The sequence below is a fragment of the Lonchura striata genome, chromosome 3, assembly GCF_046129695.1.
Source record: "Lonchura striata isolate bLonStr1 chromosome 3, bLonStr1.mat, whole genome shotgun sequence".
In the NCBI taxonomy this organism is placed as follows: domain Eukaryota; kingdom Metazoa; phylum Chordata; class Aves; order Passeriformes; family Estrildidae; genus Lonchura; species Lonchura striata.
Window position 1 is genome coordinate 56,986,669 of NC_134605.1, and position 27,266 is coordinate 57,013,934.

Genomic DNA, 27,266 nt, shown 5'->3' on the forward strand with positions numbered 1-27,266 from the left:
TGCTTCTCAAAAGCATCAAAAAGTTAATAGAAGGAAAGAGTTAAAAAAGCCTTAACACAAACATTTGGAGAAGTTTGTGCTTTAGTGATAAGATTTTGGCCATCTCTTTTAAAACCACTGATGTCTCTCACACTGAGTTACCATGATGCTAATTTAACATAATTTTTCTTCAATTCTGCATGCCAAATCAATATCATAACAGTAGCTATAATTCTCTTTCTCACGTCATATACTTGCAGTCCCACTCCATGGGCTGGGGAACCAAATAAGAAACCAAAGAAAAAACTGTTTTATTGCCAAATTGGAAGGACACAAGTAAACAAATTCTTGAAACTAACACCTTAAAAACAGACTTCCAAAAGCCTTAGAAGCTTTGGATCAGTGACTAGACTACAGATGCTAATCCAAAATTAGAGTTAGCTTCTGAAGCAACCAAAAAATGTCCATGCCTATCAGTCTCCCAGGACCACACTCCTTCTCGTGTTCACCTCATAAAGGCACAAATGCCTGCCCACTTTTGTGTCTAATACCTTGGACCCATTCCCAGAGCAGTGTGTGATATCCTTACACTCTTTAAAGATGTGACATAGAATCCAGCTGCAACTACGCTGAGATTTGGCTACAAATACCATATGCAGCTTATCAGTTGCTGGAACTTTCATTCTGATATACAAAGCAGTGAGTTATGATAGCTAAATAAATAAAAGATTACACAATAGTAAAACCAACCTACTTCCTTACAGGATTTTGCAAGCTTCAAATGAATGCTGCAAAGTACTTTGTAAAGGAGAATCATTTTAGCAGTCATAAAGAAAGAAAATGGATGGGGATTGTGATGACAGGACCAAGTCCTTTGTCACACTGGCCATAGTTTTAAGAACTAAGAAATAGAAAGGTGCATTCCAGGAATAAAACTCCAACATTCAACAAGAAGATTTTCTAAGCTCTGTGACATTCAGATACTGATCTACCCTTAAAAACAACATGAATTTTATAGTAATTAATTCTTACCTAGCTTTGTAACACATGACTCTATCTGTGCTGCTTATTACAATAATCAGTTCAGCTGAATGCTACCAAATCAAACTTTAGTAATACCTATTTTAATTTCATTAGACTTTGAGGAGCTGTGAAAAATATTTCAGCTGAGAAGAAGCCAGAGATAATCTTGTTAACTCTCAATGTTAGCAATATCCCCAAACAAGATGCCAAAAGATTTGCTACTTAATTGTGCTATGCAGCTCCTTTGACTGGCAGTCATCTCCTTCCCCACCATTTCAGCCTATCCCAAGAGAAAAATTCATACTTTTCCTGAATCAGTTGTCCCATGACACTCACTGGAGGTTCAGCAGCAGCAGTATGTGTGCAGCTGTAAAACATCTGGCACACAGGTGTATGAAATGGCATTTACTTGCTGTCTGGCTAGTCACACAGTTTTTGGAAAGATAACAGTTATTGTGCAAAAAGACAGATAGTACTGCTGTGCTCACTATTGTAAGTTGCATTTATCTTCAGTGGTGTAATCTCCAGGTTAAGGAAGAAGAATAAATGCTAAGAAAGAGAAATTTTATGGAAGTCAAGCATGGTCCTTCACATTGGTACTGATAATCCAGCTTGGATGCAGGTTTATTTCCAAGGAGCAAGTGAGTGGGGCTGGAAGGCACACTTTAAATAAATCCTCTGACACTGTCTGAAACGGAATGGGAGCAAATGCTTTCCTTTGGCAGCTTGAACTTACAAGTTAATGCCAGCAGCATTACAAACATTAATCTTAAATACAGCAACAACAACAGACTAAACACAAACCTCTACATAAGAACTAAGGCTGTATAAAAGCAAATTTGATATATAAAAGGCAGCTTACATAGAGCAAAGAAGAAAATGCATTGCTTTCAGCATGGGACATTAGATATTTTGAAAAAAATACACTAAAAAATGCAATGTCACATTTGCCAAAGATATTGATTGGACAAAATTGCCACCTCCAGAGTTCTACTTAATATAGTACAAGACAGACCTACATGGCAAAACTGAGGAGGTAACTCATGCCCAATGCTCTGAGCATGCAGGCACACGTGTGAGCTTTAACACAACAGGTACAACACTAGTAATGAAGATTAAGCCACACTGAGACTCTCTCAACAGCTTGCACTAAAACTGGAAGCTGCATCTTCATCACTGGCACCACTTGGGTAAGCCTTTGCTTACTCACAGTACAAACTTCTTAGATTACTCCTCATGTATTGGCAATGGACATACGGTGGTTCGTGTTGTGGGCAAACAGAAGCAGTGCCTGGTACACATTTCTTCATTCCCCAGTAACTCATAAAGAAACTTGATGAGACTCTGCTGGTGCTAGGACACTTCCTACCTGAACCAAGTTTTCAAACAGCAGTCCAAGGAACAGATTCTCTGATTTGCATTCTATTAAATATAAATCACCAGGTCTATATGACATGCCAACATCATTCAGCTTGCAAACTCACCATTCTTACTATAGCAGAACTCTAAATTTTCCTCTGCTCTTATCCTCTTTTGTTGCGGTGTGTTTGGGAAATGCAACACCACACTCTTTCTGTTAAGAAAGAGCATATTTACAGCAATACAACACCAAGCTCTCAAGGTGGGTGATGCACACAGAAAAAACAACTGTGTCATCCAATCAAATTATCCAAGCAATGTTGAAAACACAAAATACTGACTGGTCTTTTCCACCCATTTTCATACCCAAGAAAATGTTTGCTTTTTCTTTCTATGTTAAATTTCTTCAGAAGGTTTTCTCCCCAAAAGAAAAGGCTCATCACATCTCTCAAAAGCCTACAGTTACTGAAATGAAATGGAACAAGAATGATTAAATGGATAGTCATGAAGACAGGAAACATGAGATAGGCATTTTAAAAGGAAGGGCAAGTCTTTACTATAAATCAAAGCTTTCCAAATGTTTCCAGCACCAAAATGGACTGGAAGCATGAGGTGATAGGTGCTTTTGCAGAGATAAAACTGACAATGTGAAATGAAATATGTGTAAGTTATTAAAACAGAGAGCTTTGCTGGCAGGTGGGGTTTGTTGAAATTCTAATCAAGTTTCCAAAAAGAATTCATATTTGAAATTAGAAAGGAATGCCTCATCTATTGGTAGAAGATTTGGCCCATTTAATTAGTCCTGAAAACAAATGGGTGCAATATTTTTCTTCAACTGATGTTATGGAAATGCACACATGTTTCAGTTTACCTGTGCTCCTCCAGACTTCACACTTCTCTGTCCTTGCTGTTGAGGCTGCTGGAGTCAGTAAGCAACTATCTCCCATTTTGATACTCAAACAGCAATTCAACTGTACCATAACTCTTTATTTTCACTGGCTCCATTCTCCACTGAGTTATCAGTACAGGACCAAACCGTCTGAGCATGTTATTGGCAACTTTCTGATTTGAAAAGTAAATGCTAAAGATTTACTAGGAGAAGTGAATCTACTTTTCCTCCTGCAAATACTCTGTTCCTAAGGTGGGAAAGGACCCTCTCCAAACACTTCCAAAACAGATGAAAAATAACAAACATTGTAGTAGCGCGGCACGAAATTTATTTTTGCTTAAGAGATATGAATAATATTTTGAGATATTACCTAGAATGCTGAATCAACAGCTACCTTTACCTTTTGATCATCCATAAAGGACAATCTTCAAAAGACGAAACGAAGACCTGAAAATATCTAGCTTTTGCTAAATACGGCAAGGAGTCAGAAGCAATATTCCATGAGCATCACTGTGCCCTAATGCATCATCTACACTGTAGCAACATTTCATAAACTAATTCAAAACCAGGCTTTGCAGCTGCTTGGCCTGGGGAGTGTATAATGGGATCAGTACACAACACGAAAGCAAAACAAATACCTCAGTTGCTACTAAAAATTTCTGCTGGAAAATACCAAGATTTTGCTTTCAGTTTTATTATGAGATTGACAGATCCCTCCAAAGGATTCCAGATAGGCAGCTAAACTTTAAATTACAACATTTAAGGTGGATGTTTTTAGCTGTTTATGGGCTTCTTTTTTCTAGTTACCATAACTTTTTATTATTTTATCAAAAATAAGTGAGAACCCAAAACCACAACTTACACATTCTTGTGTTCAAGACCATGTGAACATCAGGGAGTGGGAAGGGTTAACCTGTGTATATTAACATAAACAGGTCGGAAAACAGTACAAAAGAATAGATACTCAGTGTAAAACTTAACACAACTCTGCATTCCTCACTTCTGTCTCTTTCCTACCCTGTACTTAAGTCTCCATTCTGCCCAGGGGCTCCATCTCCTCTCTGGAGGGAGAGGACTGCAGCTGGAAGGGGATGAGGCTGCCCCTAGGCACAGGTACACGTACTCATGTGCACACTGCAGAGCTGCCCTTGCTCATCCACAGCCAAGGGGATGGTCCTGTGGGACTGCAGGAGCTTTGTCTTAGCTCTGTGTAAGCTAACTTGGGACTGGCCATCCTTTTCTGATGTGATAAGCTTGAATTTGTATGCCCACTCAGGTCAGCAGCTCTCTTAAGATCTGCACATTTGTGGCATCTGCCAGTTAATGTGGGTCACCAAATGTGCCCTGTGTATTGAGTGGTTAATCTGTGCCTATGGAAATGTTTTGGAATAAATACAACAATCTTCATCTTCTCAAAGGATTTTAAGATTTGGGTTGCACTGTCATTCAAACAAGGCCTCAAGTGGCACATACTACTGCTAGCAGTACTAGTTTGATTTCCACAGAAGTCAGCTAATTTCCCAGTTGTGTTGCTTTTGATGGACAATTTCCTTCTCATCTGAGTACAAGGATTGTACCCAACTTGTGCCTCCTCTGCAACGTGTCAGAAAATGAGTGATGAAAAGCACTATGGAAGACACAGCATGTTGCTGCAAATATATCACATGATAGCAAATCAAATGGGAAGAATGGCACTGCAGATTGATTTTGAATAGCACATTTGGGAGTTGCTAAGGATGCCCATTGCACAGTAAACATCTACTGCCTGACATCTTGTCTGCCACTGACAACAGATTTTGTATCCATTAATGAACAACTCCCACAATACACTTTTTGCAGCCTTTATCTAAGAGTATGTGAAGTAACTTGTGATATAAGTTAAATAAACTCTTCAGAATATGCAGCCCCCCCCAAACCAGTCTCCTTAATGTAAGATCATTTCTGACGTACCTTATTTATCTTTCATGAATGCCTCAAGGCATAAGTAGGTACAGTAAGAAATCAAAAACCACTTTTACAATTCGGTAATTGAGTCTGCAAATTGCAGTTAATATCCTCGATTCCTGGCTATCAGCTGAAGGCATTATTCAGAGGAGATGCTTGATCTGAAGGGAACGCATGAGAAAGACTGAACAATAGCTAAGTGTGCATATGGCATTCAAATGAACACACAAATTTCTTTCAGAAGAGAAGTAAGATATTGCTTGGAAAAATACTACATATTTTGATTAATGGAAATGTAAACCAGAATTATTAAACAGAAAAATAAAAGTTTTTGAAGTCTATCAGCTGGAAGGAAAAACAAAGATTGAGAACATGGCTTTGGAGACAAGATAGAAAATAATATGCCACCTATGAAATGATACACATAATGGACAAGTAAGAAAGGGGCCCTTCTCAGCAAGAGAAACAACCAGATGCTGTGAATCACAGTGACTCTCAGATGCCAACAGGGTGGAGAGCCAAAAGATTATTTATTACCTGCTGCCAGAAGGTATAAAATAAATCAGCACATCTATAACCAACACTTGGTACCTACTCTGAGCACACCTGTCTTGATTCCTGGATGCTGGAGGTGACCTGCACAGGTGTGTCTTGGTGCTTGGGAGTACATGGCAATAACAGCCAGAGTGACTGAAAAATAGTTTATTTCCCCATCCTAATTTTGCTTCAAGATTTGCTGCACTGTTGCAACATTATTTTTCATATCTAAGAACACTATTTATTCTTTGAAGGATATGTGGGAAAACAGTACAGGGAGAAGAAACAAGTGTTGTGAGGCGAATGATAGGGACTGGAAAAAAAAGGGGGAAATATGTCCTGTGCAAACAGGGATGGTACCAAAGCCACTTGGGAAAACATAGCAGGAAGCAGAGAAAAAACACTAGCTGAACTAATAGACAGATCTCATCAGCAAAATGCAAAGAACAGAGGCACATGACTTCAGAAGACAATTGCTAAAAGACAGAAACAATGAAGCAGCAGTAATGATATTACAGAATCTTTATACCTCTCTGAGACCTGAGAACAAATACCATCTATAATGTAGTACAAGCAACATCCATCTTAGTAGCCTGAACTTCAGGAACAATTCTGCCCTGGTGCTTGTGAACTAGGAGAAATTGCTATTTTGAAGACCTCAAAGTCTAAATAGCCAAAGCAAAAAAGGAAAGGAATTCAAAGATATTGAGGGTCTCTGAGAACAGCATTTTTAAAGCTGCAGTAAAGAATTGCTTATTAAGAATTTATCATATGCATCTTAAAACCCATTCTCAATGGAATTAAGAATCAATATGCCATTCTATCCAAAGCCAGATAATTTTAAATGTAATTAATATTTTCTTCCATGGAAATTATATAGAGCTGCTAGAATTATGTAGGGCTGAACATAACATCATTTAGAGGTTGTGAAAAGGCAGAAACACCCAATTGCCTTTTCCCCCTCATTTTTGGAAATGGTTTTCTTTCATTGTATTTCTACAGATTAAACAAAAAATAAATTTCAGCAGCTAATTTCCACTGAATGTCTATTTCTCCTACAGTTACTTTAACAGCTGGACTGATGCGCATCACAGGATACACAAATCAGAATAAGAATGGGTCTCAGATGCATTTACCTTAAACAGGAATGTTCTTTCCCATTTTATCTTTAAACACAAAAAAATCAATTACTTCTTAACTTAGTTTTTTTTCCATGAAACTACAAAAATCCATAGAGTTTAGTTGGTTTTCTGTTGGTTTAAAACAGCTCCTGCAACTTCATTCATCATTTGTAAGAAACTGCTGTCCTATAGCAGCTGTTTTTAACACTTCCTGAGTAGATTAATCTTTTGAATTTCTCACTGCAGTAAATTGCATCAGACTTACTACACACATGGAACAAAACGAATACAAACTATTTGGCAATGCTTCCCCATGACCTGCACTAGTGATGAACACACTAACTCATCTATTTAGAAAAGCAGACCTAATCACGGCATCAAAGACAGAACAAATTCAGATTGTCTTGCTCTGAATATCTGGAGGTTTCTCCTCAATTTATAAATGAGTGTAGCAATTCCAATTTAATGTGGTCCTGTAGGTAATTATACCTCATGCAAAATGACACACTAATGCAATACAACCAAGAGCACTGGCCCAAACAAGAGAGATCTTTACATTTCAGTTAAAATTGATTTAGCTGAAGGTTTGAATTCATTTACAATTAAAGAAAATGTATTTTATGCACTTTGCAACCTTTCCTCCAAAGTTTAATTTGTCAACTTTTTCTATTAATTTACCCACAAGAAATTCCTTGAGGCTTCACACAAATTGCCTTTCTACTTTCTTTTTGTTGTTTTTCACTAAAGTACAGAATAAACTTTACTGGAGGGCAAAGTACAATTTAACAAAACAATTTTAAAAAGTGGGAGCTCATTCTGTGGCAAAGGCTAAATTATATCTTCCAAGAATCACATTTGGCAGGAGTCTTAATGCAGCAGACTGCCTTGGTTTCCAGAGGTTACGTCTGAATTAAGAGAGAGCCAGCAACACCAGCCCAGAAACAGTAACACAACATGTGAAGGAGAGCTGGAGCAGAGAGCTAAAGACCATGAAAAGTTCAGGACTTTCTGAAATTGAATTTAGGATGTAAAAGCTGCTTACTGCTCAAGCAAGTACCATCAAGAACACACCTTTCATTCAGTACATTCCCTGGCTCACTCATGCCTGGAAGAAGCCAGAAGTCTTCCAATTGACCTCCTTCCCCACCCTCTATCCGTTTGGCAAGCGTGGAAGAACAAGACATAGTGACACTAATGCAAAAGGATGTAACACTTCATACTCAAGGAGTAAAATATGAATTTGAGTGACACAGAGATGGGGCCAGCAAGTCTCCCCTTTACAACTACACAGGCAGAAGAAAGGCGGTAACAACACACATTTTAAGGGTATTCACGCTCCCGCTCTTCTGCACAGGTGCTGCTGGTACATGGAAACACCTCCATCCCTTGAATGAACTCAGGAATATTTTGAAATTATGACCACACGGAAAAATTCCGCATTTGGAGACATTTGCTTTTCAGTCCAGGACTGATCCCAAGAACAGCATGTATGTGGTTATTGGTTGGTTGTGTTGTTTTTAGTTTTTTTGGTTTTTTAATATACAACTTCCTCTTGGCTGGATCCCTAAAGTTGTAAATGACACATTCTATGTTTTAATGTATGCCATAATCTCGTTTGCCTTTTTGTTTCCATAAAATGTTAAGTTTTATGGTGCCAACAACATAGCTAAATTCTCTCCATTTAAATAAAGCCCTTTAATTGAAATTTATTCTCATGTGTATCCTGAGCTGAAACGGAAAACTATTTCTATTCAAAGGACCAGAAAGAATATTCTTAACTTCTGCAATGCAATAATTCAATTTTTGTTCCTCCACTAGTTTTTCTGTTTCCCAAAGTGGACACATTCCATCCTTTATGTCAAAATAGAAACTGCCTCCAGATGCCAAAACAGCTCCCAGGAGGAAAAAAAAGAGAAGGAAAAAAAAAAAGAAGAAAGAAAAAAAAGAAGAAACGAAAAGCAGGAAAAAGATTAGGATTTTGACCACTATAATGAAGATATGATGGTCAATTTGCTGCAATGATATATACTAAAACTGAACACAACAAAGGTGTGGTTTAATGGGTAAAAGAATGCATACATTTACAATGCAGTCCATAATCCAAACAAAATGTAGATAAACAACAGAATGATGACTCCTAATACTCTCAACTGTCAGCAGAAATCTCTCCCGTTATAGAGAAATTTTCCACAAATACTTGATGATCAAACTAAAAGAACCCTTCTATCAACAAATCCACTCCCACAATTTACATTTTTCCGTACTTATAAGGAAATTCTTCTTCACACGATGACTGCTCCATTCATTGCACTCCACCTCCAGTAATAACATGATGAATTAAGTCAAACATGTATAAACCAATGGGTGGAAAACTTCCTTTTCAACATAAATACACAGAAATCCTTAAAACAGTTTCAATAAGAAAGATAGCACTCAAAAAAATGCTCGTCAATGGCAAAGATGAATAGGAACTGATCTGCAAAGCAAATACATTTCCTCTGGATACTGATACAGTGCATATGAGAGCAGGAATACTGCTGTTGAGGCTAGGTTTGAATGGGCCTTTACAGAAGGTTCAACAAGGTTCAAGTGCTGTGTCCTACACTTGGGTCACAACAACCCCAGTTGAACATCAGGTGGCCAAGAAGGCCAATGGTACCCTGGCTGGATCAGCAATAGTGTGCCCAGCTGGAGCAGGGAAGTGATTATTCCCCTGTAGTGAGGCCACACCTTGGGTGCTTTGTCCAGTTCCAGGCTCTCACTACAGGAAGGACTCAAGGTGCTGGAGTGAGTCCAGAGAAGGACAACAGAGCTGGGGCAGGGTCTGGAGCACAAGACTGATGAGCAACTGAGGGAGCTGGGGGGATTTAATCTGGAGAAGAGGAGGCTCAGGGGTGACCTTATTGCTCTCCACAACTCCCTGAAAGAAGGCTGTAGCCAGGTGGGGGTTGGCTTCTTCTCCCAGGCAACCAGCAACAGGATGAGAGGATATAGCCTCATGCTGCATCAGGAGAGGTTCAGTTTGGATATTACGAGGAATTTCTTCATAGAAAGGGTGATTAGAAATGGGATTGGGCTTTCCAGGGAGGTGGTGGAGTCACCATCCCTGGAGGTTTTTAAGGAAAGACTGGAAGAAGCACTCAGTGCCATGGTATAGCTGACAAAGTGATGTTAAGTTACAGGTTGAAATCCATGATCTCAGAGGTCTTTTCCAAACAAATTGATTCTGTAATTCTATGAAAATAGTAAAATGATAGATGAGCAGAAGCACTATTTATATATCAACATCCTTTCAAACAGGCACATATCCTGCATAGTAGTAACACTCTTGGAAACCTGAAATTGGATCTGAGCCGAAACCATGAGCTGGATGGTGAGAAAAATTGGCAGGACAGCCTTCTGAGCAACCACCAGCTGAATGAAGCCTGGAGACACTCACAAGGGAACTCTACTGTGAGCAGGGAAATCAGGCATTTAGAATCTCATAAAATGAACAGCACTGTGTGTAAGATACCCAAGTAGCTTTTGTTTTCCAGGAAAATAACCAGAGACCCCTGTATTTTGGGTTATTTCATGAACCAAGAAAGGTAAAAGTCACAGCTTTTGTCATACTGGTTCCTTGCACAAACTCTCTGATTAGCAGTGAGCCCCAGCAGTTTTTAAAAGCTGTGCAAATGCAGTAACTTCTGAACAGCATGAGGCAAATGTTGCAAGTGGAACTGGGAAAAAACAACTCAGTGGTACCACCTATGTGATGTTTACTACTTCTTTTTTGGGGGTACATTTGTCATATTATGTTATAAATAGCATTCCCTAAAAGAAAAAGAAGTGTAATATAAACTAACATCACTGATATTCCACCTGTCTCAGGTGTCCCTAAATACACTTCCCCAGCAGTACTTCTGCCCCTCACAGCAAACTGGAAATAAGGAGCCAAGCAGGAACTCTTAAGTGGTGTTGAATTTCATGCTGTTTTGTGAAGAAATATAACTGAAAAGTAAAACCAAGCCAGGAGATTTATTTTCACTTATCTAAGTTAATCTTAAAAAAGACTAGAAACGCTACAGCAGGTTTCTACAGGTGACAAATTATCATAGTTCTTCCAGCCTCAGTCTACTGGTTGTTTTTACTGAGTGAGCAAGTAACAAACCCAGATCATCTCAGCGTAAGAACTTTCTGCTGACTTACTAAAAGGCAAACACATTTTCTACATTTCTCTGCTGCTTTCACTTATGGCATGCTCATTTGATTGCAACAGTGAAAGCAGAAGGCTACCTCAAGACACCCTCGATATTCAGCATTTGAAGGGTGTCAGTCTGGTAGGTGCCTTACAGAAGATTGTCACTTCAGTGAGAGTTATTATGCAATCCTTTCCCATGCAACAATACAGCTTTTTCATTGACATATACCCAGTGCTCCTTTATAGACTGCTTTTGATTATAAAACCAGAATTCAGGGAGAATCAGAGCAAGATTTTCTGAAGATTGAAGAGGTTATATAAATTATATTTCTGTGACTATCACAAGCCTCCATTGATGTGTTGGTTGTTAAATGATTATTAAAAATTCGTATCTTTATGCCATTTTGCATATTTCTAAAAAAAAGAAACAGTTGATTTGGACTTAATCACCCTTTTAAAATTGCTGTAGACATGTAGCCTACAACTAAAAAGCGTGAAGTAAAAACCTGTAAAAAAGTGACGTGAAAAAATAGCCCCTGAGCGGCTGTGCAGAAAAGGAACCATGACCTGATTACCTAATTCTCACTACTTTTCCTGAAAGCATGTACTCTGAGGTTAACTTTAGACTCAGAGTCTTCAGAGCATTGCTGAGCTTGAAGTAGGACAGCTCGTGCAGAACTTTAACATTTCTAAAATACTTTCTTTCCAATTGCAACATTCTTATATATGACTGAATAGCTCATTCTGAATTTCTTCATGTCACTGCCTTTTCTTATTAAGCCTAAAGCCTAGCTCCTTATGTTATCTAAAGAAACATGGTTATTAAACAAAGATGCTGTGGTCAGGCACTCCAGCCTAAAATATCATGCAATTATAGAATTTTATCTTCGGAAAATATGGAGTCCCTAGAGAGAAACTGTTTAGCCTACTAGCTCCAAACTTTGACATGTTATTAAAAAACATTATTGAAAATGCAAGTTAAAAAGAATGTTCCAGTTAAAAAGAATTTTCTATTTGTATCAGGCACGTCAAGAAATGTTGAATGTCCAGCTGCCAGGCACTAACCTGTAAAGTGAGAAGCACTGATACAGCTAGAATGGGATTATCATCCACTGGATAGTTATATGGAGGTAAGAGTCAAAAATATCTCAAAGAAGCCAAACTCTGCTGTAAAAGTGAACACCCACCCCTCTGGTGTCACACCTTGGCTCTTTTGTAGCTTGGATCTTTTGCACTATTGAGCATGTTTCATTGGGAATACTCTCCTGACACACCTTCATGCCATTCCCTTGGATCCTGCCACCAGGACCCAGAGTAAGGAAGTTGTAGACTGCAACGAGATCTTCCCCTCAGTCTCCTCTTCTGTTCATTTCAGAAACCAAGTATTTCAGCTGCTCTTCACAAGGCTTCTGCTCCACACCCATCACCATCTTCACAGCTCTCCTCTGGATCATCTCTAATAGCTTTATATCCTTTTTTTTTTTTTTTTTTTAATGTGGTACCCAAAGCTGCACACAGGACTTGACTAAGTTGGTCAAAAGGTAATGCATGGCATTTCATTATTTCATAAGTAAAGAAAGAGTGCTCTTTTCAAAGCAAACCCATTACCACTTATCAAAAGCAAAATTTATGCCAGCATTTGTACCCTTTGTATTTTTAAAAATAAGGACACATGAGGAATATCTCAGGAAATACTTTAGGATTTTTATGTGGGAGGGTGGGTGGAGTAGGGGAGGAGTAGCAGCATAACTTTATCTTTTAGCATTGTGCACAGAATGTAGGTCAGCCTACTCCAATGGAAATACCCCATGCTGATTTTTCACATTCTTGGACATAAACATCTCATGATTTTGTAGGCCAGGAAATTGTGAATTTTATTAATGGTCCTGTCCCAGAATTGTCAGGGGGAACTTACTGCTTGTACTTCTGGACTCCTTATTAAAAAAAAAAATTAAAAATTTTGCTTGTCTAGCAAACTACTAATACAAAGAGATAGCATGTAAATGTTGAGTATTACAGCTTCTATAGTCTATGTCACAACATAATAAATTAGAGCAGCTCAGTTTTTAATTTCTCAGTAAGTACTATTTTGTGCATAACAAATGCAGAATGCATTTATTTCAATATAAAACAATCTGGAAAATGCCCTTCCTTCCCTATAAAAGCTATTTGTTTACTAATAATGGTTATATTTTACTGTCTAAAATTATAACCTATTTTTAACCTCACATTGTCACACAAAGTTTATGGAGAAAATACTTAAAAAAAGGAAATCAGAGTCCATTTCCCGTTTTAACAAGGATAATCCCTTGACCAGAAGACACAAATATTCATTCCTCTTTAATGTTAATTAGCACACTGTTTATTTTATATGTCGCAGTTTAACGAAAGAAAGCAAGTCGCTGGGAACACTATTAAGTTCAAAACATCTTTCACCTTATTTATCCAGAACTCAATAAAACTGTTCAATCACAGACTTGCAGCCTCCAGCTAGGTTCCTGCTATTAGCCTTAAATCATTTTTAGAGTTTCAGTAAGTTGCCAAGCTCAAATATACAGCTATCTACATCTGCTAGATAGTTTGTCTTACTGGACAGTCTGGAAAAATTTTACTCACTTGATCCAAACCGTAAAGTTTTTTGCTGCTATCAATCTTTTTAAGATTTGCAAATCATCATTTGTAAAATGCATCTGTAAGAATGTTGAAAGGACAATGGTTTTTTTCCTTTAGGTGAGCATAAGATAGCCTCTCAAAAAATTGCACATAGACAGTTTTAAAAAGTAACTATTCCTTCCTTAATGAATGTCTGAATATATAAATTTCCCATTTGAGCCATAGAGAACCTTTGCAGAAACTGCAATTTCTTCAACTGAAGAAGCTTATCAGGCCGAACAAACAAAAATAGGGAGCATAAACATAATTTCATTTTTTTCCCTATACAGAGGAACTGCAGAAAGCTGAAAGTGACAGTATGGCTGCTACTGCCACCACACTGAACCATGTCAGGCAGCAGGGACAGCCATCCTTCCCCAAAGCAAGTCATCCAAAATATCATGAATGGGGGAATAAATGGCTGCCTTCTCTAATGTTTAAGTCTGTACATCTTCCATGTGGATAGCATAATCTAACTCTTAACACCACTGTTTCAAGGCATTCCACAAGCTGACTTTTGAGCTCTTCACATCTGATCAAAGTCCACGTGTACTAGGCTGATTGAATGAGCTCTTAAGCAAACCCATTTACCTGCTCTGGACACACGTCAGGTGTGTTAACCAGCACGCTGGGACCAGGGTGGGCAGCAGCACTGCTGCACCACAGAGAAGCTGCCACGATTCACCCACCTGCTTCCCTCTTTGCCCTGCAGAACACCCAGCAAGAGGCATCCACTAACTGCTCAGACTTGCACGTGCCTGCATTTCCACTGAAATATCCCTATTTCTTGTCTGAAGTCATGCATAAAATCCAAGGGCAGTTGTCCAAAATTGGTGCTGGCTTCTGTCCAAATTGCACTTCCCACTTTTAACTGATACATCTTTGTTAAAAGCAAGCCCCGAGCAAATGAGCTAATGTACATCATCTAAAGAGCCCTACTCGCCATATGGAGTCTTGCTTTTTCCTTCTTAACTGATGCAGCCGTATCCATTCTTATCGGGGATCATGTACTGTAAATTAGAGACAAGGGAATGAAACAGATAGAAGACATACCCAAACTGGTTATGATCACAGGTAGGTCTCACTGGAACAGACAGCAAGGATCTTAATGACTCCCAGGCTCCCTGAAGGCCCTGAGCTTTCCCAGAGGTGTGCCTTTGGCTCCATGTGCTCCACAGGTGATTTCCATTTGCCTGCACTGATGGCATCTGCAAGCCTAAGCTTCAGCTGAGTTGATTACACACAACTTCTCAGCTCTGATGAGGGCAAGACATTCACAACCACAATGAACAAAACTGTTTCAGAGCAAAACGAGTTCTCTTGGTTCCTGCACCGCATGAACTTGTCTGCACTAGCCAGGCACTACCCGTGATCAGTGAATCCGTGCTGCCTGGGCTGGCGTGCTGAGTCAGCTCATCTGAACTGAAAACATGTGCTCAAGCACTCCCGATCCTGGCACACCAGCCTGGGAAATTCCTCTGCAGCTGCTCGGATCCACCATACCTTCCATGCCCTTTCACATGTAAACCGAAGGAGGTTAGGTGAAATTCCCTCAAGAGATGGGAGGCCATCAAAATGCATGTTCTGGGGATCAGTCTGAAACTTCTTCTGGCTGAAGTGAAACATGAAAGTCACGTCTTATACTTGTAAATAAGTTTTAAGTTTACCTATTCAGACAAACTACTTTAGGTTACCACTGACATGGCTAAGAGCTTGAACATAATGTTACATTCCTATGGATGTATTTAATATAAATATATTTGGAAAAGATGACCAAGGAAACCTGACTGGTACAAGAAATACACTTGGTTCATTTTTGTCACTAAAAAGTTAATTTTACTTAAAACAAAATTTAAACATTTACATAGAAAAAATTCTCTGACAAGGCTTAAAGTATGGTAAGATGGGAAAATAATTTTGGAAAATAGTGGACACTGGATACAAAGAAATAATTTCACAAGAATCATATTGGAATTCCTTATAATGAAGATTGTAGTACGAAAGAAAATCTCATCAAAACTAAACATTAAATAGTTTACCAAACCACAAGGTCTATTTTCTTATTTGGTAAGTTATGTAGTGATTTCATCCTGTCCCAGAAAAACAGGTTTTCCTTCAACAATTCAGTTCACTGAATAACATACACACACCTATAAAACTTTTTTTCTTCTCAGTAGAAAACAAATCAAAACAATTAATTCATTTCTCTAACTACAAGTGCTGGCCCCCAAGGAATGTAAGGTTAGGTGGAATAAAGCAATAATAAGCTACAAATGTAATCTGGCCAGCAATGGGACATGGTCTTTCATTCAGAAATGGTAAATTATTATGATATAGGTTAAATAATGCTTACTAGCAAACAAACAGCAGTCAAGAGTGACAGCACGAACTATACAGAATCTAAGTAAATGTCTTGCCTCTATTATCTGTCAATGGCAGAGGATGAAAAGAGACTCGTTTATGGGGTTTTTTGGGTACTGTTTCAGGTTGTAAGAGAGTATTTTACCACATGCCTGTGTCACAGCCATAACATGGAGGTATAGTGATCCAAAGCAAAGTATATTTACTCTGTATTTCCAAAAAGCATTGGCTTATCCACATCAGTTTAAAGCAGGTAAAGTAAACAGTAAATGCACAGACTATATGGAAACTTCTATCATGCAAATACATTCTATTCACTTTCAAAAGTTACAGAAATTATAATGATAATTTTGAGCCAGCTAAATTCTACTCTTTTCCTCTTAAATTTAAGATATCCTTAGTCATCAGCAAGGCATGTTCTGCTCTCCTGTAACTACATTCATTACTCACATGACTTCTTCCTGCCCAGATCTTAGGTCATGTCATTGTTTAACTGATGCTTTTGAAAAACCTTCAAAGCTCTTTAACCCTTGTGGCTTATATGTCAGTCTACTCTTCCAATTCTCCATGTACATTTTGGATGTGTCTTCAACTCATTTCACAGGTATCTCCTCCCATCAGTACCACTCTCAGGTTTTTCCTTTCCAGCCAATCCCATCTCTCCAATCCTGCCCTCAATCTTCTATTCCCATCTTCTGATCACAAAAGGCCACAGCCATTCTTGAATCTTAAATAAATCATAGTCCACGCACCTGGAATGCTTGCAAAGGCAAACAATTCTGGCCCAATGCAACAAATGCACCACAACACCATTCCATTATAATCTACAAGTTTTTCCTCAGCCCTTCATCTTAATCATTCATTTAGGATTATTTCTGTCTCATCTACAGAGACCCGCCCCTCTCTGGCCAACTCAATACCATCACAAGCACATCATGCAATCCACCAAGGGCCAGAAGTGGATTTCCTGTTATTACACTAACCTCAGTCTACTAACTAACCTCTCAGTCTTTAGATTTTAGACACAACAAATTGAAGTTGATTGTCCCCACCCTCAATTCCAGCCATCAGTCATACCTATCTGATCACTCCCAGCTCATCAACCCTACCCTAAATAATTTATCAGCCTTCCACCAAGTATAACATCATTCAGTATTTCCACATGTACATAGCTGGTCACTGGATAGGAATGATGCACCCTTTGTAATTCAAAAAACCTCTCTACCTCATTGGGATGACACCTACTGTGATGGATACAAAGGCACATCATCTAACAGAGGGCAGCTTTTCTTTTCCTGTTACCAATTTTCAATTTAGAACTAAACAATTGTTAAACTACTTTCCTACGTGAGTTGAACTTCATGGCTTTCCTTTACTCTCACTGCTTACACACTTCTTGCAGTAATCTCAAAACCGGCCCACAGAGTCTGTGAGCACCTAGCTTTCACAAATAGCTGTTCTGAGCACTGCTACAACACAGCAGCTACACAACACCAAAGGCAGGTGCCAAATGCCACATTCCCAAGGACGTTTTTTGGACTAAGAGTGATCAGAATACCTAGCAGAGCTTAAATCCTTTGTAAATACAAAACTGAACTGTAAGCTAAAAGTTTTACAAGGCAGATAAAAATTTCACTATCATTTCTGTTTTTGAAATGCTAGCCTGTGTTACACAGATCACCAGGATGAGTTGAGCAATCAAATAATTATTATTCATCTTTCCCATAAAAGCACCTCAGAAAAGTGATAAAATTACAGTTTGGAGACAATCTGAGCATCATGCACTACTGAAAAATTTCACTTCAGGTGGCCCAGACTCCAGCTCATGTTCAACAGACACTCTCAAAACTTGTTAAGCTCTTAACCACTAAGAAAGAAGAAATTAATTCAATGGGGAACAGTATTTTCCTTCTGAAAGTATTAATAAAAATATTAATACTTGGGAGGTCTTTTTCCTCTTACAACGTCCAGGTAATATTTTGGCAGGACAGTCTTGGCTCTCACCCACAGTGAGGTAGAACTTTGTTCCTCCCATACACTGATTTCAAACTACACTGGGTCACTCCAAGAGTTCCTTCCAAGGGGATATAGTTTCAGCAACTTGAACTTCTTTCTCTACAGGGAGAAAAATATTTCTGTAATAGGTTGACCTTTCTTCAGATATGTTGATATCTGAAGGATGTCAGTTCATTGTGAGAATTTGGAAGCTGGCCATGACTCCAAAGGCTCCACATATTTTCAGAGTGACCATGCCTGCAATTTTAACCCATTGAAATGAAAGTGTGTGGCTGGAGAAGAGAAGTACATGCTTAATAATCCCATTGTGACTCAAACACTGATTTATTTCCTGCAGCAGTGATTTGGTAGCATCACTTCACAAAGGCAAAAGGCAACAGGTTTTATTTCTATGACCTTCCTGCATTCCTGCAACTCACATGAAAAGGAACAATGGAAATGTGGCTGAATGTGAGAAAGCACCAAACTTCTATGGCTTTTTGGGTGGGTGTAGAGAGAAAGACACAAACTACAAAAAATCTAGTAACTCCCCACCCAAGCATTGCTAGTGAATGACCTCACTGGTTTCCTACATATACTCCAGCAGTTTTCCTGCCATCTCTCTGTTAAGCCAAGCAATGATGTCAACAGTCCACCTGTGAGAGTGATGTAGCCCTCTGGGTCATGGTCTCAGAGAACTTGGATAAAAGCTGTGCCAGTGTTAATTAAATGCACCTCTTGTTTCACTGCTGATTTCCTCTGATAAGGCTCAGCTCATTTTTCCTGGAAAGACTTCCATGCTGTATGGGAACTAAAGCCAACCATAACACAAACCAAATATTGCTTAGATTATATGAAGACAACATGTTAAATATTTAGTTAAAAAAAAAATCACTGTGTATCAGAGCTAAGATAAATACAAATCTCATTACTTTGCATGTGCTGGTGACAAGGCTAAACTACAAATGCTAGTTACTGCAGATAGTTTATTATCTTTCAGCAGTACTTATTTATACTTATTACAAATAAGAGTATTTGTAATCTCTTCCAGATTACTTTGGAACAGAACTCTAACAACCTGCTTTACTGATCAATTCTAACAGGTTAGAATATGAGAAGTTCATCCAGTAAAAAATATGTTACAAGAATGGAGTCTGACATTTAATTAGCATCAGAATTATACTATAGCTTTAATGAAAAATAGCATTTTTTCCCTGCTATCAGAAAAGCCTTAGCTGTAAGGAGGTTCTGAGCACTCCCTTAGGTATTAAGGGACCTCTCCATTAATGCAATTAGTCAGCAGTACAGTCAAGCATACAATCAAGCAAGCAGTGGAGGGGAGAAAACTTTTATGCTGCTCCTTCTCTTATTCCTACATAAAGAAATGTAGTCCACTATAATGACTGGATGTTTTCACCATATGCTGTCACTGGGATTTCTGTAATCCCTCTACTCATAGCATTGACTTCCAGCCACTTTAAGCCTTCAGGACATGTCCTTTTATACTTGCTTTGTTCTTGCAGACATTTTCAGATAGCTTCATTAGCAAGAAAATTGCCAAAGAAAGGCTTTCAGTTTTGAAATTAGACATCAAAAATATTTCTCCTTGCACAATTTAAAAAGTAACACTTTTTAAACTGCAACCTAAGTAACCTAAGACTTAGTTGCTGACAACAACACTCACAAAAAATCTGAAGGTAACAAATTAGAAAAGTGGTTTCAAAAGTTGTGGAGCAATTATATTATGAAAGTTTGTTTCATGATGCTCAAAACTCTCCACTCTGAAAAGTAGCAAGTTGGACTTCTTGCTAGAAATTTAATTCTAAAGAAAGAACTGTGTCGTAACAATGTTAGGAATACATTCATAGCCATTCATTCATTCTGATTTGTAGCAATTGTGATGGTTCCAAGAAGTGTTCTGTCCCACATTCCTAGGCATTAGCAATATTTTTCCAAACAACCAATGATCGATGTCCATGAATTTGCATTTTTACCTCTTGGGGATCTTATGTTTATACAATACCTCACCTACAAACTCTCTTGGAATACATAACACAGACTAAACTGCCTTCCCAGCTCAGGATATGGGAGAAATTCCATGGCTAATACTGCCTCACACCAAAGTCAGGCCAACTAACTTAGACATGTTTTTTTTTACACGCTCCTCCGAAAAGAGATCTCATATACAAAATGTCCTTCAAAAGATTTTTTTTTTTTTGTTTGTTTCTAAATGGAAACAGAAAGAGGTAATCCTTGAACTTGTTTGGTTTATACTGCTCCTATGGACTGTTTCTATCGATTTATGACACCGAATTGCAGCTAGTTTATAGCAAAGCATGAAGGGTGTGACTCATTCAGCAAGCTCAGCCCAAGAATATTTCATTCTGACATCCAACAGCACAGCTCCCTCATGGATTTGAATTAGTTGCTGCCCATTACTCACATGCACTCCTTCTCATAACTTCATGACACACAACTTGAAGTGCAAACGTGAATCCAGGCCACGAAGGAGATACTAGAAGTTCTGACAAATTTTACCCCTGTCACCAGTAACTGGAATTTGGTCTTACACAATTTAAATACACAGCTGTGCTCTGCTTCTGGAGGATGTGCATAATGTGGTCATGCAGAAGGAAAGCGTATCCCCAAGTCCAGTGACTTAAAGTGACACAGTTTCCTGAACTCCAGGAACCCTCCTGGTCAGAAAGTACTTCCTTCCTCGTTTCAAACACTTGATTGTTTCAGAGGGAATTCAAAACAATAGATTAGAAACTTTCAACCTTTCCTAAGTGTACTGCTACACAAGGAAATCAGGCCATGCTCTGGGAAGATGAGATAACATTGGGAGAGTACTCGTTCCGGAAATGCAATGGCTTTTGCATCCCTTCTCTAGCACCATCCCATGAATCAGCTACATGTAAGTAGTAACTCTAGCTATGAGATGTCAGATGCAGTTCAACTGCTGTTTGGATTAAGATGTGTATGGTTGGCAAAAGGCATGAGCCAACTCACTTCTCAGCTATTTCGATAAGGCCTGTAAGGGAAAAAAGCATCAGGAGCTTCCTAATCTGAGTCTGTACTTGTAAGGATGGATAGGAAGAAAGGATGATGATTGTCTCTTTTTAGCACCTCATTATTTAAATCTCTAATGAAGGAGAAGGAATGTTCTACTATTTCTACAGTTAAAAATCTATCCCTTCCCTCCATAACTTACTTTTACCAGTAGTGATGTTCACAAAGATTAGGAGCAGATCAGACTTATCAACTGAAGAGCAATTATTTTAACCATACTCTGTTCCCCAACACAATTCCTTTAATCTAAATGCATTAAAATGGTTTGTAATGATGGATAAAAGATTTAAAATTTAGAGTAATTTCTAACTAGTTACTTAAAGGTTGCAATTTGAATAAGAAAAGGCAACGACAAGTAAATTAATTTTTCTGCAGCATTAGCGCGCCTAAATACCCTAGACTAACCTAAGAACAACAGCAACAGAAACAACTGCAAGAGCCATTCTCTCAGACCCGACAGTCAAAGCTCTTCTATGACATTGCATTTTCTTGATTATCTTTTCCTATCATGTAGAGCTACATGAAGTTTGAGGGAAAGATTATTATACAAAAGCAAGAACTCACATGGTTCTACACATTATTTTTGGAGGCAAACAGGAAATGCACTTCCCTGTCAAGCTGGGTGAAAGGGGAGTAAACGAGTCGAATGCTTTGCACTCACCGTTCCTACCAGAGGGTAGATGAATCCAGCTCCAATGCTGGCTCGCACATCGCTAATTGGCAAAATGAAACCAGTGGGAACACCCTTCCTCTCAGGCTGATGGGAGAGGGATAGGTGAGTTTTTGCCATACAAATGGGAAGATTTCCAAATCCCTATCAAAAAAATTGAAAGAAAAAAAAATGTTTTTAAAATCACACTAAAGGCACATTATGTTTTTGTTTTGTTATCAGTATCTTCTAGAAACCTCTCGTACAGCTGTTCCCTGGGCTCTAATGACCCAGTTAGACACCAACTTGACTCCAGGATTCACAGTCAAAAATTTTGTAAGGGTATTAATGTTCTCTTGAGGGTAAATACAGATGGTGCTCATGATGCTTTCCTTTGTTTTTAAACAAGACAAAACCTGCAGGAGATGATGGAACCCCCTTCACTAATGTCAGTGCACTAATTACTGAAAATGTGGGAGAAAATCAGGAAAAGTGCCTCAGCAGCTCCCCCTGCCCATAATTTGTCCCAAAGTTATTGGTTAATCTTGAGTCAGGCACCTTCCATTCTTCTGTTCAATTCTTTTACAAACAGGGCCAGGAGGAGTGGTGGGACTTCAGGGAATTGTCTCTGCAGCCCAGCGCTGACAACTCTTAGGTGACGTTGTGAAAATATTTCCTAATATACTAACATTTAGACTAAAAAATGGATTAGAAAAACACAGCAGGAAAAAAGGAGGCATGTATTATTTAGTTTCAAGTACACTAAGTAACCTTCTTTGCCATTTAGAAAAATCCAATTAATTCTCAGGAAGTTTGCATTATAGGGAAGATGGCTGTCTGAATAAGGACTTCTGCTTGTCTGATCAAGCTGCTGAAGTTTACTCAGGAATTTTTCCTGGACATATTGTTTCTATTTTCTGACTGAAAGGTTCCAGCCACATTTATGTTCAGAAGCCATTCCACTACAAAAAAGACATTCACTTCTCCACATGGTTTCAAAACTTTTCAAACTGAAACATGCTCCCACATGCTTTAGGATAGGTGATGTATTTCATGTTCTAATATTCATAACTCCTTCAAAGTAACAGGAACAGAAAGAAATCAAAAGATTTTACAAATATTGGGACCTTTGTTATCAATGTGCATAGCTGTGCACAAGTCTTACTGTGTTTGCAAACTCTTTTTTGCAGGTAGAAATGAACACATGCTAAAATTGGTTACATGTGATATGCAGTTGTCACATTTAAGAGAGTAACCCAGACTGCATAGAAAGTACAGTTTCATGGACAATCTCAGAAGTATTCTGAACACCATTCATATCTCACAGGAGATTGCCTTCAAGGTTAAAACCATTCTGTTCTACCGAATCTCAACTAATCCATACTGACCTCCACAGTTTCCTACCATGGGTAAGCTCATGCCTTTCAGCAAAGCTTGACTTAACTCTCCAGTCTGAGAACATGTTACACCCTCAGGTTTCCCAAGACTCACATCCAGCAGGTACCTGCCTGCACAATTCCCTGGTGCTCTTACCTGCCGGGTGTAACGATCAACTTGAGACTGTGCAACAGGAGACAACTCAATATCCTGAGCTCCATACACCTTCTGAGCAATGATCCTTATTTTTTCAACAATAGGAAGCTGCAGAGACAAGGAAACAATGCAAGGATGAACACTGGCCAAGAGAAACTAGGGTCTTGTTTGTTGAGTGAGGTCTCTGAATCTCTCATTAAAATTCATCCCTGTTAAACAGGCTTGCTAAAGCATGAGACAAAGTAAGGAGCACTGGTGATGGATATGACACACAGCTACAAGTACATGAACTAACCCCTGTGATTTCAGCTACTCCATCATTTGGAAGCTGCACGTTTTGTGCATTACAGAGTTGACAACATGAGCTTACGCTAGCCTGAAGTGGGGGAAGAAAATTATTACCATCTAGTTATGAGACCGAAGAGATAAACTACGCCTCAATCTCCATTTCAGAATAAAGATAACCTACACGAGTGGACAAGGCAAGGTAGGAGGCAGTCAGCGAAGGGTCCCCTGAGAAGCAAGGAATTGTAGCAGAAAATTCCTGACCCAACATTCCTCCTTTGATTGTGATTTTCTTTTAATACTATTATTCTTACCTCCTATCCTTTCTAACATGCATATTTTTAATTGTAGCTGTAGTGAAGCACTTTGGACACTTAAAAAAAAGAATATAAAAGCATTCTAGAATTCATTTGAAATCACCAAGTTCAATCCCAGTCTCCAAGAGTATTCACATCATGTTATTCAGCTCAAACTGAACAAGTTCTGCTTTCACATGTTCTATTTCAAAACAGAAGCAGACTCTCACATTCAATCTGTTAGAAAACCCTTAACAGATTTTCACGAAACACTTTTTTTTTTTATGGTCAGATCAGGCATTTACTTTTTGTGCCATAATTTTTGTGTATTTAGAGTAAACAACTCTTTCACATTTCCTTGTTCTCTTTCCTTTTGTTTTTAATGACCCAGGAGACAGCAATTTTGACTCATCTGGCCTATTTTAAACATGCCATTCTTTAACTTCTTTCAATAGGAACAGGATGATGGAGGAGGGATATTACCACGAGTTCAGATAATTCAGTGCTGACTACAAATGTTCAGAGGTGTGTGCAGTATTAAAGGGAATATCTCATCAGTAACTTGTAGAATATTTAATTAACAACACACGTGGAATAAGAGCTAAACAAAATCTAGAGATGATCACTTGAGGAAGAAGACTTAAATACAAAAAGCAATATAAAAAGCACCAGAACACAAAAGTGTATCATTTTATTCTAACAAAGGCAAGAAATTAATTAATTTGTGAACAATGAACTCTATCTGATACATTTATAAGAAGTTCCACAGTTAACCACATTTTTGCAATGCCTGTATGGAAGTAGTTCTTTTTCTGCAAAGATACATCAGTTGAAGGGTTTATGTCAGGCCAATCTTTTTTGTATTTATGATTAAATTTTAGAAAAACTAAAGCTTACATTAATAAAGAACTCCAGTAACAGAAGTATCACAAGAAAAGAACCTCTCCAAACTTCCAAGTATCTTAAGTGTAAGGTAGTTAAAAACTACTAAGGCTCTTAGTATTCCCCCTCAGTTCTGAAATTTCAAAGACAGGTTTAAAGAAGCTTCACAAGATACTTTCTGAACATGCTCACTATACAATCACTGCACCTTAATTGGGTGGAATAATGTCACATTCCCAACAACAGGCTTTTTACAGGAATCAAAGCAGTGCAAAAAATTCTAATCAGGACTGGAGATAGCACATTGCAAATAGCCCGGGTATAATTCTTGGCAGCAGTAAGCTGAATGGAATACTTAGTGTCATGGAGACCCATCACGAGATGAAATTTGTCTCAGGGTGATTATTAAATACATTCATATCCATGGCAGTTTTCAACACAGTGGCAGAAATGCAAAACATGTCTGTTAATTTGCCTTTTGGGTGCTGTTTGCTTGCAGTAAAGGACTAACAGCAATGGCAAATTGGAAGGCAAAAAGAATTCCATTCCCTGTTGTCAGCGGGCTAACATGGAAACTAACAGCTTTCTGCTTAAACCTCAGTAATTTCATTGAGATGGAGATGGACATTTAGATTCAACTTGCATTTGTGTCAAAACATTTCAAACTAATTGGACAGCAGTATAACTACTGCGCCTTCAGCCCCCTTCCAATGATCACAGCTGTATTTTCCAAAAGAATCCCAGCAGGGCTCTGGCTAATATCAGTGGAGAATGCTTTAATGACAGTGGTGGCACTTTGCTTCTCCTGGGATACGTGCAATGTATTGCATGACTGAGTCTGAGCTGGACAGTCAAACCATGTCCCTATGGATTTATGGTTTTTTCTTTTTTTCCCCTGGTTTGTTTTTTCTTTAACCAGAATTTCAGATACTTTTTGGCTCGGTATCCACACCTCCAATTTTGCAAATGTAACCTCAGAAGAATTGTCATTGAGGAAGGAGTTGTGGGAGTGTAAATGGCAAAAAAAAGTGGCTTCCTGAGCCTGTCATGCTCTTGCTAGACATGCGCACACAACCAGGTGAGGCAATGTGTGCATGGTGTCAGAATCTCAGCAGAGGCAAGATGAGTCTTGGCTGAGCCAAATTCAGACAGAGACCAGCAGGAAGGCACAGATGTACTATGGACATTAACATAGCCCATGCACATGCACACTCTCAGATATGCTTCCTTCCTGAAGTTTCAAGAGTAGGGAAAGGAGTACTCTACACCATGCTAAGGATCCACCTGTTTCCTAGTGTTTAGTGTGATTTTTAAGGCATTATCTATTTAGAATCACAGTGTAACAGGGCATTTCAAGCTAAAAAGTTTCTTGTGTTTCAGTTATCAAGTAATACTGCTGGGAAACTTAACTTTAATTTAAAAAAATGTTTTCCAAACTAAAAAAACACCTAATGCTTTACACAAGAAATAAAAATTATTTTTTCTTGAAAGTGCCATAATGGTATTTTAACAGAAAAGAAGTTCTATTTATTCAAGAGGCATTTTACCTAACAGAAACCTGGATTTACAAGACACTTGTTTGGCTTTAGGTTTTCAACAAAACTGTTGATTATTCAGCACTTCACTATCAAAACAGTCTGACTGATGGGCAGAGACATCCACCATATGTAGCAACAAGGCTAATTCATATGGAGAAGGGAGCTAAAAAATTAAACTCATATTGCACAAATAACTAAGTCATTAGGGGATTTTAAGCTGGATTTTTGCTCCAGCTGATACCACACTTACCTAGAAAAAAAAATCATGTGAATGATCTGTTTGTGCCTCATATACTTTGGTCAGATGTCTGCCAGCAGAAACCACATATCTCAGATACTTAAAAAAAAGAGTAATTTCACATCTGATGTGGTTTGGGAATGGTACTCTCTAATTCAGTGTCCCCACCAAAACTCTCCAGGAATGCCTTCTCCCAGGAAGAAACTCCTTTTCCCCTGCCCCCATAATGTGACATTGTGCAGAATAACCTCCTGGCCAACTACTCAATAACCTCCCTTCCAACTGCTGCAAAAATTAACCATGTTCAGGTCAGAAGCAGGACACCAACTCTCACTTTTTCTTTTGTCTGAGAATTTTTTACAACAGCCTTAGGAATTTCTTGAACCAGTTGCTCATTCCCACTAGCAAACTCCAGTGCTGCACCCTTAGCTATGCTGATGCAACCACTTGCAGGCCATCACCTCCTTAAGGAAAGGAGGATTAACAGTCTCATCAGAATAGGGAGTGTTGATGCACCTCTATCAACAGCAACTTGATTCCACAGCACCTCTGCCACCTGGAGAGCTAGGGTGAGAAGGAAAGTTGTAAAATGTCCAGGGTGTCAAAAACATGAAAGATTTATGACCAACAATAAAAGCTATCCCTCCTCTCAGTTCCCTTACGTAAAGTTGTGACTGTTGCACAACTAAGTACATTTAGGTGGAGATTAGGTGACAGATAGGCAACAGATACT

The 27,266-nt window shown here is 38.6% G+C and overlaps 1 protein-coding gene across 2 annotated transcripts in view; it reads right to left on the reverse strand.

Annotated features, from left to right (window-relative positions):
* The window catches only part of MTHFD1L (methylenetetrahydrofolate dehydrogenase (NADP+ dependent) 1 like), a 139,885-nt gene that overhangs the window by 22,093 nt on the left and 90,526 nt on the right, over positions 1–27,266 (reverse strand). For both annotated transcript variants that reach the window (XM_021540609.3, XM_077782193.1), the window contains 2 exons: positions 23,295–23,402; positions 21,774–21,926 (listed from right to left, as the gene is read on the reverse strand). In XM_021540609.3, the coding sequence (XP_021396284.3) occupies positions 21,774–21,926; positions 23,295–23,402 (261 nt within the window). The remainder of the gene's footprint in view (positions 1–21,773; positions 21,927–23,294; positions 23,403–27,266) is intronic.